Source organism: Poeciliopsis prolifica, unplaced genomic scaffold (genome assembly GCF_027474105.1).
Source record: "Poeciliopsis prolifica strain line A6 unplaced genomic scaffold, Auburn_PproV2 SCAFFOLD095, whole genome shotgun sequence".
Taxonomy (NCBI): Eukaryota; Metazoa; Chordata; class Actinopteri; order Cyprinodontiformes; family Poeciliidae; genus Poeciliopsis; species Poeciliopsis prolifica.
The window spans coordinates 370059-395195 of NW_026562470.1; the positions used below are offsets into that span (position 1 = coordinate 370059).

Genomic DNA, 25137 nt, shown 5'->3' on the forward strand with positions numbered 1-25137 from the left:
CAAATGTTGCCTATAATATTTAGAAAATATGGAACACTTTAGGAAGTTTTTCTCTTAGCTTTAACCCAAAAGAGTTTCTGTCTTTGTTCAGCCAAAGCTGTACCTTTGCAAAGCGATTTCCAGAACAGTGCTTGCATCTCTTTTTGGGCTTCCTATGTTGGAAAATGATCAATGATCAATGCCATTCTTTTTCACATTAAGAGGCACAATGCAGCAGAATTTATAAACAGCAGTTCTTCAGAGTCTATTCTCTGAGCTTCAGGGATCCAGGGACTTTAGATCTGTCTTCCTGGTTTTAGTGAGAACACCAGCAGCAGCGTTATGGAGGGTTGATTGGTTGGACAGGCCTGTGAAGACGCTGTTACTGGAATCAATGTGACTAAAGATAAATGTATGAACGAGTTTCTCTAGATCTGGCTGAGACATTAGTCCTCTAATCCTGGAGATGTTCTTCAGGTGACAGAAGGCCGACTTTGTAACTGTCTTTGTTGGTCTGAATGTTCAGGTCAGAGGTCATCACTACTCCCAGGTTTCAGGCCTGATCTCCAGTTTGTAGTTGTAATAACTGGAGCTGTGCATTGACTCTAGATTGTTCCTCTTTAAATCTTTCTTTTTGTTCAGCTGGAGAAAGTTTTGGCACATTTTAGTGGAATATTTTATAATGTGCTCCTCACTCCTTTCATGATTTAGATTGATAATCAGACACAATCACTAGATTGTGTCTGCATGATCTTATGAGATTGGTCAAACTGCTGTCCTATACACTTCTACAGTGTCATATAACAGCAGGAGGTCCTTGATCATGAAGATAATCTGATTGTTACTTCCCAGGACTTATCTGCCTCCTTTAGCATCAAAGAACAACCCCTTTCCTTAACAATTTGTCCATTTATCCATTAGACAAATGGACAGACCATCTGTGTTGGTCTCCACAGAATCTTAGGTACATCACAATCAGGGATTCACACCTATTGTCCAGTCAAGTGTCTCTGACCAGAACCTATTAAAGGAATCCAGATCCACTGTTAGTCAGAGCAGACTGACTAACACTTCTTTGTCTCTTTATTTCTGTTCTCAACTTTCAGGATTTTAATCAATTTCTTATTTCTACTCATCCAGACTCTTGTTAAAGTCATTTCTTCCATGACACACATCCACACATTTATCTGTTCTAAGCTTTTATTCACTAATTGGATGGTTCAGAGTCACCTGGTGATATCGTAATGTAGAGCTGTGTATCATCCACATAGTTATAGTAGCTAATATTATTTTCTGTTACAATCAATTAAGTTTGTTCAACTAATTTCTCTTTTCAGTGTACCTATTGTGAAATTCTCTGGATTAATGACAGATTACATTCATACGCATAGAAGCAAAATAACTTCCACTTTGAAATGTTTCAATGTTTTGAGGAATAAGTTTTAATATTAAATGCAAACCCCTTTAAGAGTCCTGAGCTTCTGATCATTCTTCTGAACAGAAGGTCAGGAAGGAGCTTCTGTTCAGAAGCTTGAACAGAAGAAGTGGCGCCTTAACATCTGTGGAAATTGTTCCCAAGATTGAATCAATTCTGTGGAAGTGCATCTTTGTGTTCCATTCATCTTGGGGTGATTTTCCCACAATGTCACACTAAGAGGCAATATGTCTGAGGTGAAATGACAAAGCCTTGACATCAATCGGTCTTTCTTAAACCACATAAAGACACACTAATCTTAGTGTGTGTAAACTTCAGAATTTGGAGAAAGCAGACATATTCTCTGATTCTCACATTGAACAACAATAAATTATCTTGGTAATCCTAACTGAATTCAAATGCGAAACATTTAGTCAGTCTAACCTTTAGTCACTAAAGTGATACAGTGTATATGAATTATAGCTGTAAGGATATATAAAATCATTTTCATCTCAATAAACTGAAATAAATTGTGCCTCTGTGACTAGTTAATGGGAGTACTGACTAAGTTTGAAATTGGTTCTTTGCAAAGTGACCTGTCAGGTTTTCATGCAACACCAGTTAATCTTGATTAAAAAAAAAAAAACTTTTCATGGATGAATGATTCATAGATTAAAATACACATAATTCTTCTGAAACATTTACAGGAGGCCTGGAGAACTGGTGAGTCAGACCACTTTAAACAATTCAAGGAATTTCTGCAAAATGTCAGAAAATCAGGGATTAATTTTGACTTTTGTATACTTCTAAAAATGCAAACAAAGAAGTCTTAGACTGATTTCAAACAACACGCCATCTGAATGGCATGTCAGTTCACATATCAGGTTCACATTTCTCAACCTGGTATGTGAAGGTTGAGATATTTCAGAGTCTGATGAGCCTCATCATATTTTCAAACAATATTTCCTAGATCTTGGAAAGATGTAGTGACATCGAATGAACACTTGGTAACGTGCAAAGTCTTACATTAGGCAGCAGGGGAACATTAGACATTCCTAATAAACTCAGCTTTTACTTGCCTTCGAACACGGCTCCACGTCATCACCTCCCTCTTCCTCTGAGCAGACAGAAATGAGTCTCATTGTGCTTGTGTGTGTGTGTGTGTGTGTGTGTGTGTGTGTGTGTGTGTGTGTGTGTGTGTGTGTGTGTGTGTGTGAATGATGGCATGACTGTTGATCACAGTGAACAGACGGAGAGCTGAAGTCAGGTTCACTGGAAGGCTGGATGGAGGAAGATAGGACTTGGAGGATTAGATGTATTTTACTGCAAATTGTAGGAGCAGACAGCAGAGCAGCTCTGACTATGCATTATGTTGTGTGTTTATATATTTAAGGTCACCATTAATGGACTCGGAAATCAGTGAGACCATTAGAGCAGATTAACATATCATTTTAACCCCTTCTCTAGATTAACATCAAACGGTAACTATTCCCTCCCTCTCCATGTGTGCATCTGTTATCCACTTGCCTGTTTTTTCTCTCTTTTTATGCCTTACATAATTTCCTGTCATCAAGGCCAAAGGTTGCTAAGCAACTTCACTTCTCTGGTGATTGTCAGAAAAGATATTTCTCTGCTGACCATCTAACTCTGCCGTATAATGTCTGAGCAAACATGTTGGATCAGAGCTGTGTTAATATGATGCATCCATCCATCCATCCATCATCCATCCATCCATCCATCCATCCATCCATCCATCCCATCCATCCATCCATCCATCCATCCATCCATTCATCCATCCATCCATCCATCCATCCATCCATCCATCCATCCATCCATCCATCCATCCATCCATCCATCATCCATCCATCCATCCATCCATCCATCCATCCATCCATCCATCCATCCATCCATCCATCCATCCATCCATCCATCCATCCATCCATCCATCCATCCATCCATCCATCCATTCATCCATCCATCCATCCATCCATCCATCCATCATCCCATATTCTGCTTATCCGGGGTCGAGTCGCAGGGGTAGCAGCTTCAGTAGGGAGGCCCAGACCTCCGTCTCCCTGAGGGACACGGTCAAACGCCTTCTCCAAAACCTTAAAACACATGTAGACCGGTTGGGCGAACTCCCATGCACGCTCCAGGACCCTGCTGGTCCAGTGTTCCACCACCAGGTCAAAAACCACACTACTCTTCCTGAAACCACAATGCTTTCCTGAATCCGAGGTTCAACTGTCCGACAGACCCTCCTCTTCAGGACCCCCGAATAGACCTTGGCAGGGAGGCTTAAGAGTGTGAACCCCCCCTATAATAAGAGCACACCCTTCAGTACCCCTTTTTGAACAGGGGCACCGCCACCCCAGTCTGCCAATCCAGGGGAACTGCCCCCAATGTCCATGCAATACTGCAGAGTCACGTCGGCCATTAACCCATTAAGTGTTTTTATCAAAACAATCATATACAACCATAACACAAAAGAAATAATTAATGCAAATGCATAATTAATTTCCAATAATTATACACAAACATTTCAATAATCAGGTTAAGTTAACCATAATTCAAATAAAATAAAACAAAAAGTATCAAGAAAATAAAAAATGAATTAATCAAGCAGAGTGAGAAGAAGGAAAACAAAATAATTAAATATATTGCGCAATATCAAACTTAAGTGTAGCTACATTTTGATCAACCTCAGTATAACTTCACTGCCTCAAAATCCATGTAAACGTGTCAAAACAAGCACAAAATTCAGCAACGAGTTACCTTCTCAGAGAGAGTGGGCCGTACTGAGCCACAATCAGCTGGGACAGAACACAACCCTACAATCCTACAACTGTGGCTGTGTGGCACAGTGGTCGTCTTGCAGGGTTCGATTCCAGCTTCCTCCTGCCACATGTCGATGTGCGTTTGTGAGTGTGAATGGGTGAATGTGACTCTTGTGTAAAGTGCTTTGAGTGGTCAAAATGACTGGAAAAGCGCTATGTAAGTTCAGTCCATTTACCATTCCATTTAAAATCCAGAGCCTTAAGGAACTCCGGCCGAATCTCATGCACCCCTGGGGCCCAGCCACCAAGGAACTTCCTAACCATCTCGGTGACCTCATCAGGGTCTTGGGTCTGATGAGTCAGGGTCTTGGTGACCCTAACCCAGGATCACCAATCTGTGACTAGTCCCCAGTCTCCACTTCCTCAATGGAAGGCATGTTGGTGGGATTGAAGAGGTCTTCGAAGTATTCTGCTCACCGACCCACAACGTCCCGGGTCCAGGTCAGCAGCTCACCATCTCCACTGTAAACAGTGTTGGTGCTGCACTGTTTCCCCCCACCTGAGACCCCGGATGGTGGACCAGAATCGCCTCGAAGCTGTATGGAAGTCTTTCTCCGAATTCCTCCCACACCCAAGTTTTTTCACAATAAACCATAATATAGAAACTCAAGCGGCTTATCAAAGGGAGTTAAAAAGTGACACAGAACGTTGGTTGTGACAACAACTGCATAAGTCTTACATTATACAGCAAACATACCAGACACTCTATGTATACTATATCAGATAAACATAAATTTAAAAAGATCTTTTCAAATACTGTCTACATTTTTCAAAGCAACTGTGAGCTGATGTACATTCTTACATCCATCCATCCATTATCCAAAATGCTTGTCCTTGTGGGGTTATGAAGGCGTGAGGACCTCATGACCTTGCGACCTCATGACACCAACAATCTCCATTGGAAATTGGGACCAACAATCTCCAACAGTCAACAGGCAAGAGGAATTGACCGTGGACAGGCTGCCAGTCTGTCACAGGAGAAACTACCATATACATACACCTAATGAGAATTTAGAGAGACAGTCAGGTTTTTGGCCTGTGGGAGAAAGCCAGAGTACCTGGCGAGGACCCTCCATGCAGAAAGACTCCGGGCTGGGAATGGAACCCAGGACCTTCTTGTTGCACAGTGTAGTGCTACCAACTGCACTACACTGTCAAAGAAACTTTGTTGATTTAGCAGTTCACATAAGTTTTCCAACTTAATTTATGAAGTTTAACCAACTCCATATATCATGATAATCCAATTCAATCATTAAGTTTATCCAGCTCAATTTATTAATTTTTTTAAACTGAAGAAATTTTAGGGAAGATTGAAATTCATAATCGACCCGACTTAAGGCATTTTGTATCTCAATTGGCTTTTCCTGTGTTGCCTTGGAAGTGCTGAATATTTCCAATCTCCTTGAAGATATTTAAGCACCACCTCACCCCCTCCTGTTATCCATGCAGCTGTGGAGCTGAGAACTCCCAAGGACATGCCTTCATAACAACATCTTATCGGATTCTGCCGGGATGCTGATCAATGTGGTTTCATGGCCCTGTGATGTCACTTTCTTCACTCATGTCTTTGTTTTTTTCTCTGTTTTGTCTGAGTGTTGCCATGTGGCCTAATATGCCCTTTCCTCTTTTTATTTTATTCTATTAGAAACTGAGGAGTACTCACTTTTAACCCAGAAAAGGAATTATAACAAACGTGTGTAACCCGCAATTAGTCAAAGACTTTTATTTTGGCGGGCCCACTTCCTGTGTTGTCCTAAACTCCGCCAGCCTATTTAAAGGCGCCTCCAGCGCAGTTGAAACATTGTCAGCTGTTCCACTGTGATCGTGGCTTGCTGTTTGCTTGGTGAGTTTATTTGATAGCACTGTTGCTTTTATATGTGAAACTTTGGCTGGATTGCTCATTGGAGCGTTGTTTTATTCGAGTTATTGGCTCGGCTTACCTGGACCGTCACCTGGATTCTGTCCCAGCTGATCGTGGCTCAGTTGTTTTGACACGTTTACATGGATTTTGAGGCAGTGAAGTTATACTGAGGTTGATCAAAATGTAGCTACACTTAAGTTGATATTGCGCAATATATTTAACTATTTTGTTTTCCTTCTTCTCACTCTGCTTGATTAATTCATTTTTTTATTTTCTTGATACTTTTTGTTTTATTTTATTTGAATTATGGTTAACTTAACCTGATTATTGAAATGTTTGTGTATAATTATTGGAAATTAATTATGCATTTGCATTAATCATTTCTTTTGTGTTATGGTTGTATATGATTGTTTTAATAAAAACACTTAATGGGTTTTCTGACCTTTTAAGTCGGGTTTTTTTTCCCGGATGGATCAGATCCTCATCTGGATCTGAAGATGGCGAGCTAGAAACAAAAAGGACTATGAACTTTATGATTTTAGATATTAATTTGTTCTGAGTCAACTATCTCATGTTTCATTGTATTGTTGTAATTGTCTATTTTTTATACAAATCACTTAATATATACACATCAAAACCAAAATGTGCTGTTTCTGGGTTTTTCATTCACACTTCAGACTCCTTAAAAAAATCTACTCTTCTGACTTTGCTTTTGTAGCCGCAGTTAGTTGTTTAGCCCAGAAATGTTACACTTGGAATCCAGAGACTCTGGTTTATTAGTGACTCTTTAGCTTATATTCTAAAAACTGTAGAGTACTTACTATTTAAATCAATATTATCTTATTATTATGCGGAGAAACTCCCTTTAAAACACCCAGAAATTTGGCGGTCTGGTTGTCATTCGGGTCATAATTCTCTCTCTCAAGTCAGCAGGTGTCTCGTACAGCTCTGATTCATTCATCGGGGCCGCTTATCCCCTCTCTGGGTGGGGACTTGTAGTTAAGTCCCCACAGTTCTGACATCCAGGTTCCTCCTTTTTGCTGTAGCATTTGTGTTGTACCTCATCAATCTCAAGTTGTGACAGCAATTGTGGTTTGCGGATGTTGGAACTCCGAGCTACCAGTTGTTTAGTGCTTAGTGTTGACTGGGGATGTCGAAGTAACCATTCCTTCCCCAGTCTGTGATTAGGGTTACTTGAGTAGTAGCATTCCAACAGATCCACATTTTCATCTCTCGCCCATTTCCGTCTTGTTCCAGTAGCCCATTTGTCATGAAGGTGCTCTGGTTCCCCAACACCTGACGCAGACCTTGTTTGGCCGGGCAACGTCTGAGCCGGCATGTTACGCATCAATCAATCAATCAATCAATCAATCAATCAATCAATCAATCAATCAATCAATCAATCAAATTTATTTGTATAGTGTTAGAGCAGAAATACTTTCTAAGAGTTGTTTTTGAGGAAAAAGATTTCTGGCGCCAGAAAGGTCGATCTGACCTGATTTTTGTCTGAAAAGCACAAAAATGTTGGAACAAAACTCGGGTTGGAAAGTACGCTGTTTAGATAGATAAGAACAATTATTATTAATTGACTTGTTTTGCAGTTCTGAGATGGAGCAGATGTTCAGATGAGAGTTCAGTAAGAAATTCAGAGAAACTTCAACACACTCAGTCAATGGGCAGCCAGAAGTCTTGATGCAAAACCCACGTCATTGGAAGCTATAAAAATGTCTGTATAGAACGGTTGAGATTTTTTGGAGATTTTCTGAAGTTTTTGTTTGAGATTTTGAGAACTTGAGAAACAATGTTTTATCCGTGGTAGAATGTGTAAATAAATCTCCTGACCCGTCGTGGCTGGCAGTAAGAACTCGTCTCTGTGGTTTGTTTTGTTTATCCATATATTTGAGTTTTGCGCCTCACAATTCTCCAATAAAAGCTTCGAGGTCCTTATTTTGGGATGGATCAACATTACTTTGTCCAGAATTCATTAATTGGTCGTGATTTTTGTATCCAAAATCTCCTGTAATGTTCAGAACTCCTGTTAGGGTTAGATACAACCCAGCAGGATTCATTTTGTCGTCTTTGGGTTTTTCATAATTATTTTTGAGCTCAACGAGCTGCTGCTTTAGGTTTTTTCTGTATTTTTCACCTTCTTCTTTGAATAGCTGTAAAATATTCAATTCTAATTCTCTTTTATCTTGTCTTTTCTTACTTTTGTTTTTTTGCTTTGTAGTCTGTAATTCGGGTTTCCATTTGTTCACAAAGAGATAAGTCAAAGCTCCCATTCTCTGGCCACGGATTTTGAAGTCCTCGTGTTCTCTTTTGCCATTTCTGTGAAATATTTAATAGCACATTTTAGCAGCAAGGCATTTCAAAGTGCTTTACATCATAAACACAAAAACACAAAGTCATGCAACATAGAATAGACAATACATTGTTACATATTACATTTCAAAAACAATTCTAAACAGGTGTGTTTTTAGTTGAGATTTAAAGGAAGTCAGGGTTTCTGCTGTTTTACAGTTTTCTGGAAGTTTGTTCCAAATTTTTGGTGCATAGATGCTGAAAGCTGCTTCTCCTCTCTTGGTTCTGGTTCTGGGGATGCAGAGCAGAACCAGAACCAGAACCTGAGAGGTTCTGGAAGGTTGATACAACAACAGCAGATCTTTGATGTATTGTGGTGTTAAACCGTTCAGTGATTTATAAACTAACAACAGTATTTTAAAATCTATTCTTTGAGCTACAGGGAGCCAGTGGAGGGACTTTAAAACTGCTGTTATGTCTCTATGTTCCTGGTTTTAGTGAGAACAGGAGCAGCAGCTTCTGGATCAGCTGCAGCTGGAGGATTGATTTGTTGGACAGGCCTGTGAAGACGCTGTTACAATAATCAATGCGACTAAAGATAAACACAGGGATGAGTTTCTTTAGATCTGGCTGAGACATTAGTCCTCTAATCCTGGAGATGTTCTTCAGGTGATAGAAGGCCGACTTTGTAATCGTCTTTATGTGGCTCGCAAGGTTCAAGTCCGAGTCCATCACTACTCCCAGGTTTCAGGTCTGATTGCTAGGTTTTAGTTGTAATAACTGAAGCTGTGCATCGACTCTAGATCTATAACTGTAGCTCTATATCGTTCCTCTTTAGGTCAAAAAATAATGACCTCAGTTTTGTTTCTGTTTAGTTTTATATATATTATATATATTTGGCCTAGATACCCATCCTCAGCTAATAACACAGGGGATGGTGTGTGTGTGTGTGTGTGTGTGTGTGTGTGTGGTGTGTGTGTGTGTGTGGGGGTGTGTGTGTGTGTGTGTGTGTGTGGGTGTGTGTGTGGTGAAATATGGTTCATAGCTGCAAGGAAACATATAGATTTTGAAATTAAAATATATATATTTTTTTACCCCGCAGCTTGACCCCACAGTATCTATGTAATATCTAGATGTGGAGGGGCTGGGGGTGTAAATGTGTAAAATGAATATGTTTTCAATTTATGTGTAGCGTGCACATATTAAGAGAAATAGAAAAACTTTTATGCAAATAAATAAAATACTTCCAACTATTTAAAACTGGTCAATTTGACCCGCAACATAACAGGAGGGTTTTAAATGTTTTTTTGAAACAACTTCCTGGAGCAGACTGTTTTATTTTGAAAGTGCGCCCCCTCTGCCTCTTCCTGTGTCTGTTTGGCTTGACGCAGCTCTCCTAAACTCCGGCACCTGAACGCCGCGCCGCGCCGCGCCGCGCCGCGCCGAGCGGACCCTGACGCATGGGGAGGAACACGCTCGCTTCTAACTCCACTCTACCGTTCAAGTAAAACTTGTGCTCATCATGCATCTGCTTCCTTTTTCGTGTTCTGATTCCTCTTTGTCATCCTGCTGACGGACTGAGTTTGGATACCGGAGGGGCGCATCGGAGGGGCGGGAGGTGAAGGAGCGCTGACGGCTCTCAGATGGAGCTCCGGGCTCCTGCACCTCAGGGCGCACGGCGAACCCAGAGTGAGTGAAGCTCATCATGGAAACGTCATCACGCTTCTCCTCGGTAAGAAGCGCTGGCAAAGTTTCCATCGTTTTTGCTGCTTTTATTTGCACTTTTCTTGCTGCGCTGCTCCGTGTTCAGCACCGAATGGGTTGCACAACAGAACATTTCTGGATGTGATGTCGCTCTTTCTCATTTGCACAATGGCTGTATTGACTGCCTGAATCATGGAAGTAGGCTAGTTCAGGATTTTGTTTGAAATAATGGTTTTAATTAGACCCAGAATCATCATTTCATTCCATTTGTCTGGCAGAGCTACATCATAAATGTCAGGCTTTCTGAGACATATGGATCCTTTTTTTTTTTTTTTTTTTTTTTTTTGTGGAAAAAACAGATGTGGAGCTAATTTTGATTTTATTCAGCATGACACACTTTTCAGTTGTCAATTTAAGGATGACAACTGATTAGGAATGTGGAATCATTTCACAAAGTAAAACCACCTGCAGGGTGAGTGAGGTCTTGTTGGTGGATAAATATACAGAATTGTGTTTTAGAGAATTATATCAGCAGAGAATTTAATTCCATCATGGCCTGACAAGGCTTGTAATGCATTTCAAAAATAATTATCAAGGCACATCAGCCCATTTTCAGGTAGAAGAAATGACTTTGTTTTTTAATTGTCTGTTTAACTGATGTCTACAAAACAGTAGCTATTGAATAACAAAAAAGCTCTCAACTGTGCAGCTCTGGAGTCCTTTCATTGTAAAAGCTGAGTTTCTGCAGCAAACTGAGTGGGAAAGGAGGGACAGTGTTGAATACAATCTCATTCTTTTCAGCAAAGATGCAGACAGAAGGACAGCTGGCTTCCAGACAGAAGCTGCCCTGTGCCGTTTAGTCCAGAATAGTTCCGATTTTTGTGCTCACTTCTTAAAGTCTTTGTATCTTTAGGAATGCCCCCCCACCCCGTGGATCTCAGGAGACCTATAAATGATGGAAAGAGAATTTGACGGATCAAACATGGGCAGCGTTTGCTGTGTAACCATGGCAATGTGGGTGTGTTGCAGCATCTTCCACAGCCTGATAAACATTTGAAGGGATGCTAAAAGTAAATGATTCCCATGTCATTCAGTTTGACGTTTCCAAGATCATTTCAGTGCTTAGTGGAATCTCCATCAGTACATCTGAAAACACCATGGGCTGGACGACCTCATCAACATCAACACAGTTCATTTGATCCTAAATTAGCAGCCAGTGAAAAATGATAAGGATGATCATCGTCCTCATCATTGTAAGCAGATTTATGCAAAAGCTTTCAGTTTTCATTCACTCTGGGGGTTTTTATGTGTTAAAGACAAAGAGCCACATCTTAGTGAAACAGAACTGAAATAAACTTTCTTGGGTCCAGCAAATAAATTATCCAAGAAATGATGGCAATGAGTGATATCATTAACTAATAACATCAGAATGCAATGAATAGAAAAGTCAAGACAAGGAAAGTAACTTCTTCTATGACATTGTGAACAACTGTGGCTACTACTCAACTCAGCAATACAAGTCCACAGTTAAAGCAGACAATACATTTTCCATAAAACAGTTCCAACAGTAGAAGCTTATATGTGAATTTTAACCACATCAAAGACTGTATGAGTCAGTTTCATCAACCTTTCATAACTATCTCTGAAACCTGGCTTAGTTCTGAGAAGGGAGCTGATTTTGATGGTTCTGAATTCAATGATATCAATAGACAGGGGAAGACTGGTGGAGGAGTAGCTGGATATGTGGACAGCAGTCTTAAATGTAGTAGAATTGAAAACATGATTAAAGATCATTTTGAGTGTATTATGAAATATGTATGGAAAAAAATAAAAATGTAAATATAGGGCTCCTGGATACGATTGAGAAAACTTTCACAACTACGACTCCAAAGAACTATTTTATCTGTGGGGGCTTTAATATTGATCTGCTGAATGTAATCGATCACAAATCGACTGAAGAGTTTATTAATACTATATGCAGTATGAGCCTTTTCCCTCAGATTACAAGACTTAGCAGAGTCACATCTAACAGCGCTACATTAATAGATAACATATCTATAAATGGAATACATGACAACTAGTGGATTATTAGTTAATGATATTAGTGATCATTTACCTGTTTTTGCTATTTGTGACAACTGCCACTTGTAAGATAAGAGGAAGAGGAATCCAATTTCTAAAGGATTAACAACTGAAGAATCTATAAAAGCATTTAAAGATGAATTATCTAAACAGCATTTGGAGTCAGTATTGAAAGAAAATGACATGGATAAAGCATATGATAATTTTCTGACTATTTATAAATCATCATATGATAAAAACTGTCCCAATACAAAATTTATTCATAAAAATAAATATTCAGAGACTCCATAAATCACTAAGGGACTGCAAAATGCCTGTAAAAAAAGTTTAACTATACATAAAGCATAGATCAATTGAGGCTGGAAATAAATATGAGAATAAATTAACTGCTACTTTATGGATAGCAAAAAAAGATTGTTATAGCAAACAGTTGGATAGAAATATAAATAATATTAAAGGTATCTGGAATATTTTAAACAGTGTCATTAGAAAAATCTCCAGGCATACAAGCTTTCCTCCAAAACTTTGAAAATAATGATAAAAACCTTAACATAGAAGAGATGGTTCATAATTTTAATAAATATTTTTGTGAGTGTGGGGCCTTAATTGCATTTTTTTTTTATTCCATAATTATAATTCTATCTAAATCCCTCTTTACAGAAAGACACAATATTTGAATTTGTGCTCAAAGAATTACAAATTTGCTAGGAAAGGTTTGTACTGAATACTAGCCTGAGGTTTTTTCCAGGTTACCTGAATTTCTACATCATGATACACAACCACCATGCTTTCATGAACAGCTGCTCTGTCAACACTTTCCACTTTTAGGAGCACTTTCATGCACCATGTCATCAATGGAAGAGCACCAAATATAACTTGATTTGTTTGGTGCTTCTCACCTGATGGCACGCTAGAAAAAATAAACCCTGTGACAAAGTTAACATCTAAAATGTAATACTAATCAGTGCTAGTAAGTGTTTTATGACTAAATATAGACTGATCAAGTATTGAATGCTAAATTGAAGGTAAGGTACCAACTTTCCTAAAATGATTGAAGTTAACAGCATGTGATGTAGAGCCAATAGACTCTCGCATCCAACAGTGTTGAGGTGGATATGCTGGTTAGGCTTTGAAAAACAGCTTCAGTTCCCAGAGCCAGTCTTTGCTCTCTTTTGAGAGGAAAAAATGTTGACAGACACACACACACACACACACACACACACACACACACACACACACACACACACACACACACACACACACACACACACACACACACACACACACACACACACAAAACCTTTTTTATGTCCAGATTGTTTGCAGCTCGTCTGGATTAAAAGCCTCAGCTTTAATGGCCTGGTGTTTCACAGATGTGTATGGGATTATTATGAGTGCTTCCTGTTGTCATCTCTGACCCTCCTTCACTCTTGCACATCATTTAGTTTACTTCTGTTTAGGTCTGTGTGTATCCATGTTTCCTGGACTGGATTGCTGCTGGGTGGATGTGAGGGAAACACAAAGACGGTCGAGTTTGGTTTGGAGACGGGAAAAGAGATGAAATAAATCCTGAAGAGGAGGAACAGTCTGATGGTGCCCATTTGCCCCCTTTTATAGGTTCATACTGTTCACGGTGTGGCCATGACGGGCCCCCAGGAGCCAGACCTGCATGAGCAGCTTGAAAGACCAGCGCAGGAAGCTGAGGAAGAGGAAGAGGATGGGGAAAAGATACATGTGTCATTGGAGGAAGACGAGTTGGAGAACAAAGGGGAGGAGAATGAAAAGGAAGAGCTGCCGTATCCCTCCTTAGCACCAGTGGTTCTGTTGGCTCTGACCCAAACCAGCCCTCCCCGCTCCTGGTGCCTTCGTGTTGTCTGCCACCCATATCCTTTACTGCTGGAAATTCTCCTCTACATGCTCACCACTCTTTTTATGAGTCTAACGTCCGTTTCTGCTCTGCGCTTCCTTAGAACTGGTGTACATATGAGGTAACAAGCACTGAGATGTTTCTGTTCCCTTCAAACACAGCAGAGGTGGGAGAAAGGTCAGTGCCGTGGATGTGTGTGTGTGTGTGTGTGTGTTTGCATATGGATGTGTGTTTGGAGGAGCTCAGGTATTTCCCTGAATCCATTACTTGTAGAAAGACACAGCTGGGATTTTGGTCCTGATTGCAGGTTTCCATAGTGACAAGCCCTAATGAATCTGCAGGTATCTGTCAGTTGCATTGTTACTGGCCTCTATTTATAAGGCAGAAGGGATAGAAATGATGAAAAAAAAAAACTCATCAGCTCATAAACTCCACTCCACTGCTGTCTTTATCTTCTCACCGCCTGTTTCTTCTTGCTGTCTCTCTGCCTCCATTCACTTCCACCCAAAAGGTGCTAGAGTGTTTGGGCCCGGTTGTGTGTGTGTGTGTGTGTGTGTTTGTGTGTGTGTGTGTGTGTGTGTGTGTGTGTGTGTGTGTGTGTGTGTGTGTGTGTGTGTGTGTGTGTGTGTGTGTGTGTGTGTGTGGCCAGCAATACTGTGAAGCATGTATAAACGTCAGCAGGACCCCGGGGATTTGTTGAGGCTTCCAAATTGAATATTCTCCACAGCTTATGACTTTGTGTGTGTGTGTGTGTGTGTGTTGCTGCACTAGTCAGCACTTTGTATTCTCCATAAAATATAGATAGATAATTGCTGAATAAATAAAATGTAACAGGAGAAAGAATCACGTGTCATCATAGTATGATTGGTGGCAGCAAGAATCTGGGAATGAAATGAATCTGATGGTTGTAAGTTTGGTTCTGGTTGTTGCACAGCAGAACCAGAACCAGAACCAGAGGGGTTCTGTAAGGTTTATTCAACAACAGCAGATCTTTAATGTATTGTGGTGCTGAACTGTTCAGTGATTTATAAACAGCAGTTTTTCAGTCTATTCTCTGAGCTTCAGGGATCCAGTGAAGGACTTTAGAACTGGGTTGATGGGTTCTGTCTTCCTGGTTTTAGTGAGAACACCAGCAGCAGCTTCTGGATCAGCAGCTTCTGGGTCAGCTGCAGCTGGAGGCTAGATTGGTTGGACAGACCTGTGAAGATGCTGTTACAGGAATCAATGCAATTAATGCTTTGATGATAAATGAGTTTCTCTAGATATTGCTGATACATTAGTCTTTTTATCCTGGAAATATTCAAATCATTACTCTTTACATCCAAACATAATAATTTCAGTTTTGTTTCTGTTCAGATGGAGAAAGTTGTGGCACATCCTCAATTTTCTTGGAACATATATCTGTTCTAAGCATTGTTCTGTCTTCTGCTGACATTGTATTGCAGAGCTATGAATGCATTTTTCATTCCCCTCCATCCCTCACCCAAGTCCAAATACTATTGAAAATCTGATAATATTTAATAATTTAGCTGGATTCATCAATCAATGACCCAATTATCAAAATATCTTAAATGAACGTTAGTGGCTCATTTTATTGTTTTAAGATTCAAAACAATTTCCAAGTTCAGTTTATTAACTCAACCAGTAACATTTAATCTAAACCTCTCACTCTGGGATTCTCAACAGGTACAAGTGCAAATGATCAACTGGGTTGTACATTGTTACTGGAAATGTTTTTTTAAATTGTAAAAAATTATTTAACTTCTTCAGGTTGTTTTTCAAAACAAATAAGTTTTAAACATTTTTGTACAAATTTGCAACAATATCAAGTTATATATTCCATCCTGTCAGAAGGGAAGAAAAGTACATAATATTTTACAATCACAGTAAATAGACTATGTCTATGTCCTGGCCTTTTTCTGACAGCTATGGTTACTTGCTTTAGATGAGTAGGACCAGACTGAGTTTTTTTTGTTTTGTTTTTTTGCTTTTTTGTTTTAAATATGCCAGTAAAGTTGTAATGATAAGAGAATAAAGTCAAAATTTTATGAGAATGCAACACCACACTGCACTAAAATAAGGAATACTGATTGTCTTGTAAAGTTGTTGGAATCAATTTTACAAATAAGGAAATATTTAATCTTAGCACATCAGAATCAAATCAGCCTTTGAAGCCTGTAAGGATGTTGGAGAAAAAATAAAATAAAAAAAACAAACAAAAAAAAAAAACAGAACCCCAATGTACTTAACATTCCAAGAAACTTTTTGAAACATCGTAAATTCCTTTATTAGGTGAAAAGGCTGCTTGTACAGTTTCTGCAGTAGTGGAGTCTAAGCGAGAGACACACAGGACAATTTACAATATGTTCTACGCGCTCGAGACGTCCCAGATGAGGATATTACGCTAACAGACATGAAGCTGAAGTTGATTCCATTTGGAGCCTCCAATTCTGGAAATGGATAAAGGGCAATTTCTTTTTTTCACTGCTTTCACTACCTTTCATCTACTCTAGTTAAAAAACTTCAACACCGTGACTCTTCAAATGTGGACTACTAGCAAAATATTTAAAACGGAGTGTGGGATTTGTGAAAGCTTTGATCGCTTGTACAAATGATTCAATGTCTTCTGGACAGAAATATTGAGAGCACAAATGTAGGTCCTCTGGAAGTTGCACTTTTCTTTTTTTATGTGGGAAGTGATCCAGACTCACCTCACTATTTGTTTTTATTACAACCAACAGTGACACAGTGTGATATTGTCTAAACTTACACCAAACCCAATATGATAAACAACAACTTGCATAATGTTGGCCTTCCTGCATTTCCCCTGTAGCGTCCTCTATAGAACAGACCGACCATGTCCTCATCCCAGCATTACTAGGAATGCTCTGATCAGGTTTTTTGCTGCTGATTCTGATTACACATGATCATTGCTGATCATCTGGAGTGACTGTTAATTTTTCACTTGAAGTGTAAATGCTACTATGTGATCTGGAAAAATTAAAAATGATCTTGTAATAAATTCACTTAATTTAGAGATAAATAGGCAAAAATATTGGCAGGCACAATACAGCAGCTACTCAGTCAAAAGCACAACTGAAAAACCTGCAACCAGTAAGATAATGTTTAGCAATAAGATTCTCAGTACCATAAATTATACATGAGTCAATTTAATCTCACAACACTGCTTATATCAAATAAGATTAAGTAAAAAAGAAAACATTTGTTGAAAGCAAAATATAAGTTGCATCAAAATAAACAATCCTGAGTTACTAAATCTAACTTCCTGAGAGTCTGGCCAGCTGATTGATGCTGGTTTTGATTAGTTGTTTCTGACTGACTGAGTGAGTAATTCTGCAGAATGCCAGATGGAGGCAGAGGAGATCAATGTGTTTTTTGTCTCATGGCAAATATTTTAATACATAGGTAAATGTTGCAGCTTTTCGCAGATGTTTGGTGGAGAGTTCATTGCTGGGTGGAGCAGAAACGGCGCTCCATCTGTGAAATATTACCACCAGCAGCGCGTAGTGGCGATCCAACAGCGAGAGCAACATCTTACACGGGTAGCTCATCGACTTTAATTATTTATCAGGATATTGGTTTAGCTTTCTGACCGTCATGCTCTTCCAGGTGGTGTTAGTTGTGTGCTGGTTTACCTGCTGTCTGGCTGCTCCACGTCTATTTTTCCTACAGTGAGCCTCAATATAGTCATGCTCGTTAAATGCTTGTTTTTTAAATGTCATATTAGATTTGTTGTGTTGATGCATCTTGATGTGCTTCACCGCTGAGGTCATTTTCTGTTGCATCACACAAACGTTCCCATTCACTCTCAGAGCGTTAAAGTTTCTCACGACAAATTTTGCTGGACGATAAATTGTCCCAGGAGTACTTGCAATAAATAATATTCTTGTTTCAAATATAATGGTAATAATGGCATAATAATAATACAGGGACACATTCTCAAAGATCAATATACTTTAAATTCTAATGAACAATTGACACTGGAACTTTTAAATATTCACAATAAACAAAACAACAGATAAAAATGATTTATGAAGCTTCTGTAAACAAAATCATCATTCAAGGAAAGAGATGGTTGAAACCAAAATACCAGACTGAAAACTTTGCCATTCGGTTTTTGAAAGGACAATGAGAAGAGAGAAAAACGATCAATCCTGTAAGTGACTGAGTTTGTTTTAATTCATTCATTAGTTGATTGATGTATTGCTTATTGTGACATTCCTACCTGTCCCTCACATTGTCATTATTCAGAAAGCTGACCGTCCCATTGTAACTGAGGTGCTTTCATACCTGATAGTCCGGTAGACTCGTTTCGATTGGGGACCAAAATTGCAACATTTGTTGCATTTTCAGTTGCTGTCGTTCTCATTTGTGCTGCCCTCTGTTTTGCCCCGTCGCCTGTGGTGACGCTGCACAAAGAACTACTGAAAGAATCGACACAAAACCTCTGAAGACAACCAGCTCAATTTCCTTCTTCACAAAATGCAAACAAATATGGAGCGGTATCAGATTTGAGCACTTCTAGGATTTCTCCATTGATATACGTTCCTGGTTTGCTAGCGACGCTCCTGCAGGTGCCATTACCAGTGAGTCATGTCCACAAAACCAGACTTCATTGTTCCAATGTAGGATAAGCAAGAATATGTCACAAAAATAATTGTAGTGCCCTTATTTATTTATTCTTTTTTTACCCGAATTTTATGAACATGACTTGAATGAAAGCTGAGGAGACTTCTGATGTCTTCATCTGTAAAGTATAAATTCTGGTCAATAATATATTGACCAGAATGCCCTGCGCTGTATTTAGCTTCCTGCTTTCCAACGGTTTCCAGTCCAGTTGCATTCTCACTGCCTTCCAACTGCATCAGAGTTCAGCTGACCGACACCTAGATTTTCAGGAGGATCAGGGTTTGCTTTTTTTAGTCCATTTTGAAATTCAAATTTGCATTCACACTCCCCAAACTAATCAGACTTTCTAGGCAAATGGATTAGTCTGATGAAAGTGGACTAAACTGGGCCGGTGTGAATACACCCTACGTCAGTGTTACTGATGACTGCAGTTATTATCATCAAGATTTTTCCTACAGGAAAATGTTTAATTCTCTGAGATTATGTTGCCTTATTTGAAATTTCAGCTTTGATTCTTTTTACATTTAATATGACATGCATATATTTTTTAAATACCTAAATAACTTCAGCAGAATTCCTGGTCATATTTGGTTTAAAAGATAATTCAGTAAATCTCATTTAAATTACATTTAGGCAGAACAGATGTGATTGTTTTATTGTTTTATTGGAAGGTTGGTCAAGTTGTGTTTGAAATTGTCAAATTTGAAGAAGGGGGTTCTTTCTTGCTTTGTACCATCTCAACCTATGAGCTTGAACCCTTATGGTTCCTGAACAACCTAAACAATATTTACTTTTGGTTATTGTTTTTTTTTTTTAACATAACTGTGTTTTCTAACAGGAACTCAATTCAAAATTTAGGGACTGTGCTAAAAAACCTGATTCTGTGCCCCAGGAAGTGGTCAATTTAAATGAATTTGACAATAAAGAGTGGTGAAGTAAACACTCAGAAGATGCCACTTCTTAAGGGACAGTTAAACAAACATTATGGGAGGTGTAGGTATATATTTTAGATATCATGCATTTTGGCTCCATGTTGATGAAAGAAAATCCACAATAAATTCAAACTTGAACCCCCAGGTTGATTTTTATTTTTTTAATAATTAAAATTTTATGCAGTATTATCATTACACTCTAGAGAAGAAGCATTTCAGATGCACCAGAAAAGGCCAGTCCTTCAACAAAACATGTCTTTCTGAGCTCCAATGCACCCCACTGAGTTGTTGCCATGGATGCATCCCAGGTCACTGGACTCTCACTCTGTCAGCACTAACTTACTTACATTTGTAAGTTAGTGCTTGCAGTTCATTAATGGTGCACGCACTAACAAGCATGTGAGGAAATGCCTGCATATAAACCAGGGAATCTCCCCAGGAGACGTTCTGGAGGAATCACCTGGTTGCTTGGAAACAGTGTAGCTCTGCCCAGACGACCCGATTGCTTCTGCTTGCAGCTTTATTTTCGTCAGATGTTGCCCAGGTCTCTGTCTTCACAATGCAGTTAATGGAAACGGCCTCATTTTTTTATGCATGTTAAGCAGAGTTCTTTGCTTTACACCTTTTCTGTCTGCAAGCATAAATTACTGAGAGATGTGGCTGAGGCTGGAGTTTGTTCAACAGAGGTAAAAATGTGTTTGTGCTGCGCTACAAGGTGGATTATCACTGATCAAAGTCCTATTTCTTCTTCCTTTCTCGAGCCTTGTTTTTCTTGAATATTAATCACCTACCTCTTTGCTTAATTTCTCAAATAACCACGCTATTTTGTGTCCTATCTGCATTTGAGTTTTTTTGTATCATTTTTGTATGAAATGTGGTTGTTGGTGAGGTTAGGTACAGTCAGACCCAGGATGAATTGCAAAAGTGAATTTTATTATGAATTATTAGTAACTAAAACCAGGAGGCACAGGTGAGTGGTGGTACAACAAGCACAGACTCTGTAGACATAGGGATATGAAACAGACGGCAAGGACAGGAACTGCAATGACAGAGAAGACAAACCACGACAAGGATCCGGTGGGGAACTAGAGATCTGGTCAACCGGTTTCTCAATACATTTGATAAAATTTTCTTGACAAGAAGACTGGGCACAGGAGAGCCCTCTCGTCCTGCGGGGATACACCCTGGATTTATTTATGATGACAGGATTTCTGCTGTTCGGAGCTTGTGGATACCTGGGTCATTGATGAATTTGTGATGGACTTGGCCAAACTAGCAAACACTCAGACTGTTGGTGTGGAGAGAGATGCAAGTTGGATGTGAGTCTTGCTGAGACTCGCAGCCCAGACTCCTATTCTTCCACAGGACTCTAAAACTCACTAATGGAATGGACCCAATCTTGGAGAAGTTGCTAGTTTTGCTTCAGTGGAAAGACCAAACTAATTTGGATACTTGGGAACTGAGATGTATCGAAGAAATTTTAGGGAAGATTGAAATTCATAATCGACCCGACTTAAGGCATTTTGTATCTCAATTGGCTTTTTCTGTGTTGCCTTGGAAGTGCTAAATATTTCCAATCTCCTTGAAGATATTTAAGCACCACCTCACCCCCTCCTGTTATCCATGCAGCTGTGGAGCTGAGAACTCCCAAGGACATGACTTCATAACAACATCTTATCGGACTTCTGCCAGGATGCTGGCCCTGTGATGTCACTTCCTTCATTCAGGTCTTTGTTGTGTCCTTTGTTTGCCATTTGTCCTAATGTGTCCTTTTCTCTTATTTTCTTTTAGATTATACCTCTTAGATTAATTTTTAGATTATTATATAAAGAGACTCCAATTCCTTTTCTAATTCTCAGAAAAGGAATGAGAACAAACTTAGAATCCAGAAAGAATTCTTCCAAAACAAGAACACTTTGTTAGGCCTAAGCAGCATAGCGCTGCGAAGGCCTATTGTTTTCATGCTGTTTGTTATTACAATTCTCCTTCCAAACGAATTGGCTTTTTGGGGCTTTATCATATTCAAAAACTCACCAATCTTGGCTGATGCATCAAGCCCGTTTAAAAATTTTGTATCTTAAGGTTGTCGCAAAAATTGCAAAAGAAACTGTGCCACCTAGCAACTTTCAAAAGACTTTCTGCTATGACCTTATGTCATCAGACATGAAATTTGGTACCCTTGTAGCGCTCCTCAAGACGCTCAGAAATTACAATTAATGTAGTGCAAGTATCACAGGAAGTCGACCATTTTGGATTGAAGTTTCGATTTTGACCCCGTTTTTGCAGTTTACAGCCTTCGTGTTTGATTGAATTCCTCCTAGAAATTTCGATTGATCGGCTTCAAACTTGGTCAGTCTGTTCATAAGGCATGGCAGATCTAAAGCTATCAAAACGGTGAGTTTTTGAGCATGCTGAAAGGGGTTAACAGGGGTCAAAGTTCACCTACTCGCCATAAAAAAATAAACTGTTATATCTCCTACACAAAAACTCACAGAGGCCCCAAAGTTTAAGTGATTGATCATCATCTGGTGTCCTACAATACCCAATGGTCGAATGATGACACCACTTAGGCCACGCCCCCTGAGAACAGGAAGTGTCATGTTTTACTGTGAATGGTCGCTATCTGACCCCTTTGACCTCTTCAACATGAAACTGTGTCCAAAGACAGAAGACATGTTGGTGTGTTGAGGAGTCCAACCCTGACCGGATTCGATGGAGCAGGTGGGCGTGGCAGCATGACCTGTAACGCCATTGCCGTACGTTTGGCTCTCAATTCCACAGTTTTGGGCCGAGCTGCTCCAAACTCACTAGGATGGATCCTCATCCATTCCCCGACAGGAATCCATAACAAATTGGTGGGCGTGGCCTAATTTCTCTATAGCGCTCCCTAGAACACTGGAAATGATCAGCCCCAAGCCATGCTTTAACCTACAATTACGAAACTTGGTACACATGTGTATCTTGTCAGGACTTAAAAAAATTGTCTCTTGGAGCCATGGTATAAACCCAACAGGAAGTCGGCCATTTTGGATCAAAGCCATTATTTTCTCTTTTATAGACTTTGTATCTGAACAAAATCGTCCCAGTTTTTCAGATGCAGACTTCAGAATCACTTGGGCATCAAAGGTAAAAAATGATCAAAGGATTTCTCATACATCAAAGCATGTGGGTGTGGCCAAGTATCTAACTTTGATTATTCGCCATGAAACATCAAGGTTCAATAACTTCCATATGCAATGTCACAGCTGCATAAGACTTCATATGTCTCTCGACAGACCAGTCTTGATCACATTCTCATTGTCAGTTGACAATGAGAATGTCAACTTTGCCCCACCCACTTCCAACAGGAAGTCACCTGTTTATTTTCTTCTGGATATCTTACTTTTACTCTATTATTTATATGGGTTTAATCTTGTACAAACTCACTTAAAAGGTTCTGATATTTAACTCTGTCATTGCTGGCTGCTGGCGTAACCCTGTGTGGGTGATAAAATGGCTAATTGCAGTCCCTCGCCATGTGCATACAATCGTCTCTAAATGACACATGGATCACCCAAACTGAATATGTATGACTTATGTTTATCTCAGAAGAGCCCGACGACATTGAAATATAATTTGACTCTGCTGGCCCCCCCTTGGTTAATCCATCAGCTATATCTCCTCGCCACCCCGGCATCATCAGATGGGCACAGCAACTGCCGTGAACTGCTATTCGTCATGAAACATCAAGGTTTAATAACTTCCATATGCAAGGTCACAGCTGCATCCTGCTGCGTCTTTGTGGAAAACCGAGAGTGGTGGAGATACCAGGCGCTTGTATATCTAAGTTTCCAGTTTTTTATTTTGTTTTGTGGGTGCGGCTTATAGTAAGGGGCGCTCTGTAGTCCAGAAAATATGGTTCATGACAAAATTAAGTTCACTTTACTTGTCTTTATTGTTTTCATGTAAAAGAATAAGACAGTACTTTAAACAAAGAACGGCCTTTCTTGTGAAACATAAATAAATTATGCAAATAGTTGCCTTAGTTTTTTTAAAGTATATATGGAAGAAGGGTTAGGGTTAGCTCAGCTAACCCTAAGCTACATGATAGAATAGTTTAGATCGAAGCGCGTTAATGTGTTATAATGGCCTACTAAAATCCAAATTTCTTTCCTCCCGCTTAACAATTATGCTGTATTGTGTTTTTCTATTATCCACGTTTGTTATTGTGGGTGTGAATAATTTTGTAAGGCTGTTGGTGAGAAGAAGCCATAAATCCTAGCAAATCCTCCTCAAAGTCAGCTGAGCCAGTCATGGCAGCCAATTAACCAGATTCCCAGTTGCCAGCCTCTCAGGAGGGAGGAGTCAGAAGAGTGGATGACTTATTCTTGTCCAACTTCATGTCATCATGTGTCACAGACACGCCTCCCCACCTCCGCCCCCCCAGACACACACACACACACACACACACACACACACACACACACACACACACACACACACACACACACACACACACACACACTGCACATGGAGGACTTTGAACTTAACTAGGTTATGTTTAATCAAGTCTGTGTGAAGCTAGGCAGAGATGATCATTAAACCAAACACCATGTCACCATTTCTTTGACTGCCACTTTCTCCTTAGATTTCCACCTTATGGAGGTCATTCATTCAGTTTTTTTCACGTAATGTTTTTACTAAAGCTCCACCACACAATAACACTAAAATTACATTAGCACTTTTTAACTCTATCTATCCTGTCATTGGGATGGAAACAAGATTTTCTTTCTTACATAATTTTTCACAAATATCAACATCCCTTAGAAAAAATATACCCATTCTCTTTTCTAGTTTTGCTAGTTTTGTTTTTCTTTACTTTAGAACGTAAAAATCTAATGTTCTAAAAGAAAAAAAAAGATTTTCCACAGTAAATACTAAACAAAAATTCTAAATTGTGTTTTGTTACCATAACTGTTGGGTCTATTTTAGTTTCCAACCTGCAAGGAATCAACCAGAGATGCAAGTTACTTTTCTGCAGAAGAGAAGCCAGACACGGAGAACCGCAGTCAAACTATCTGGGATCAATTCCACCGTCTCTCACCTCTCAGCGGCTTTTTATTATCAAACAAAGAAAAAGGGTTTGGGTTTCTTAACATAGTTACACAAGCAGTTTCATTAGAGAGTTCTACCAAGGAATGTCCTGGGACATCTTCGCATTTGCACAAGGCTGACCAGTTCGATAACACAGCAAGAGTGAATAATGGTTTCTAATCTCCAAGCAAGCATCTAAAGGACAGTTAATAATCTGACACAAAAGAGAAAAGGGCATGAAAAAATAACAATATGACAACATAAACTCATCATTTAAATAAACTTAGTTAATAATTTTCCAACATTGCCTTCTGTTTTTCATATTATTTACAGAGTCTAACACAACATCAGCAATACATTTCTTGCTGGCGCATTTTCAATGCATCCTTCACAAAGTTAGACATCAGAATCTCCATCGGAGATGGAAGCAACAAGTT

At 39.4% G+C, this 25137-nt stretch overlaps 2 protein-coding genes across 3 annotated transcripts in view; both read left to right on the top strand.

Annotated features, from left to right (window-relative positions):
• Positions 1–25137, top strand: part of LOC129353719 (protein kinase C beta type-like) — a 189418-nt gene that overhangs the window by 132998 nt on the left and 31283 nt on the right. The window lies entirely within an intron of this gene.
• Positions 14097–25137, top strand: part of LOC129353716 (voltage-dependent T-type calcium channel subunit alpha-1H-like) — a 131847-nt gene continuing 120806 nt past the window's right edge. The window contains exon 1 of one of the 2 annotated variants that reach the window (XM_055023062.1): positions 14097–14222. In XM_055023062.1, the coding sequence (XP_054879037.1) occupies positions 14182–14222 (41 nt within the window). In that variant the 5' untranslated portion in view covers positions 14097–14181. The remainder of the gene's footprint in view (positions 14223–25137) is intronic. The other variant, XM_055023061.1, reaches the window with a different exon arrangement.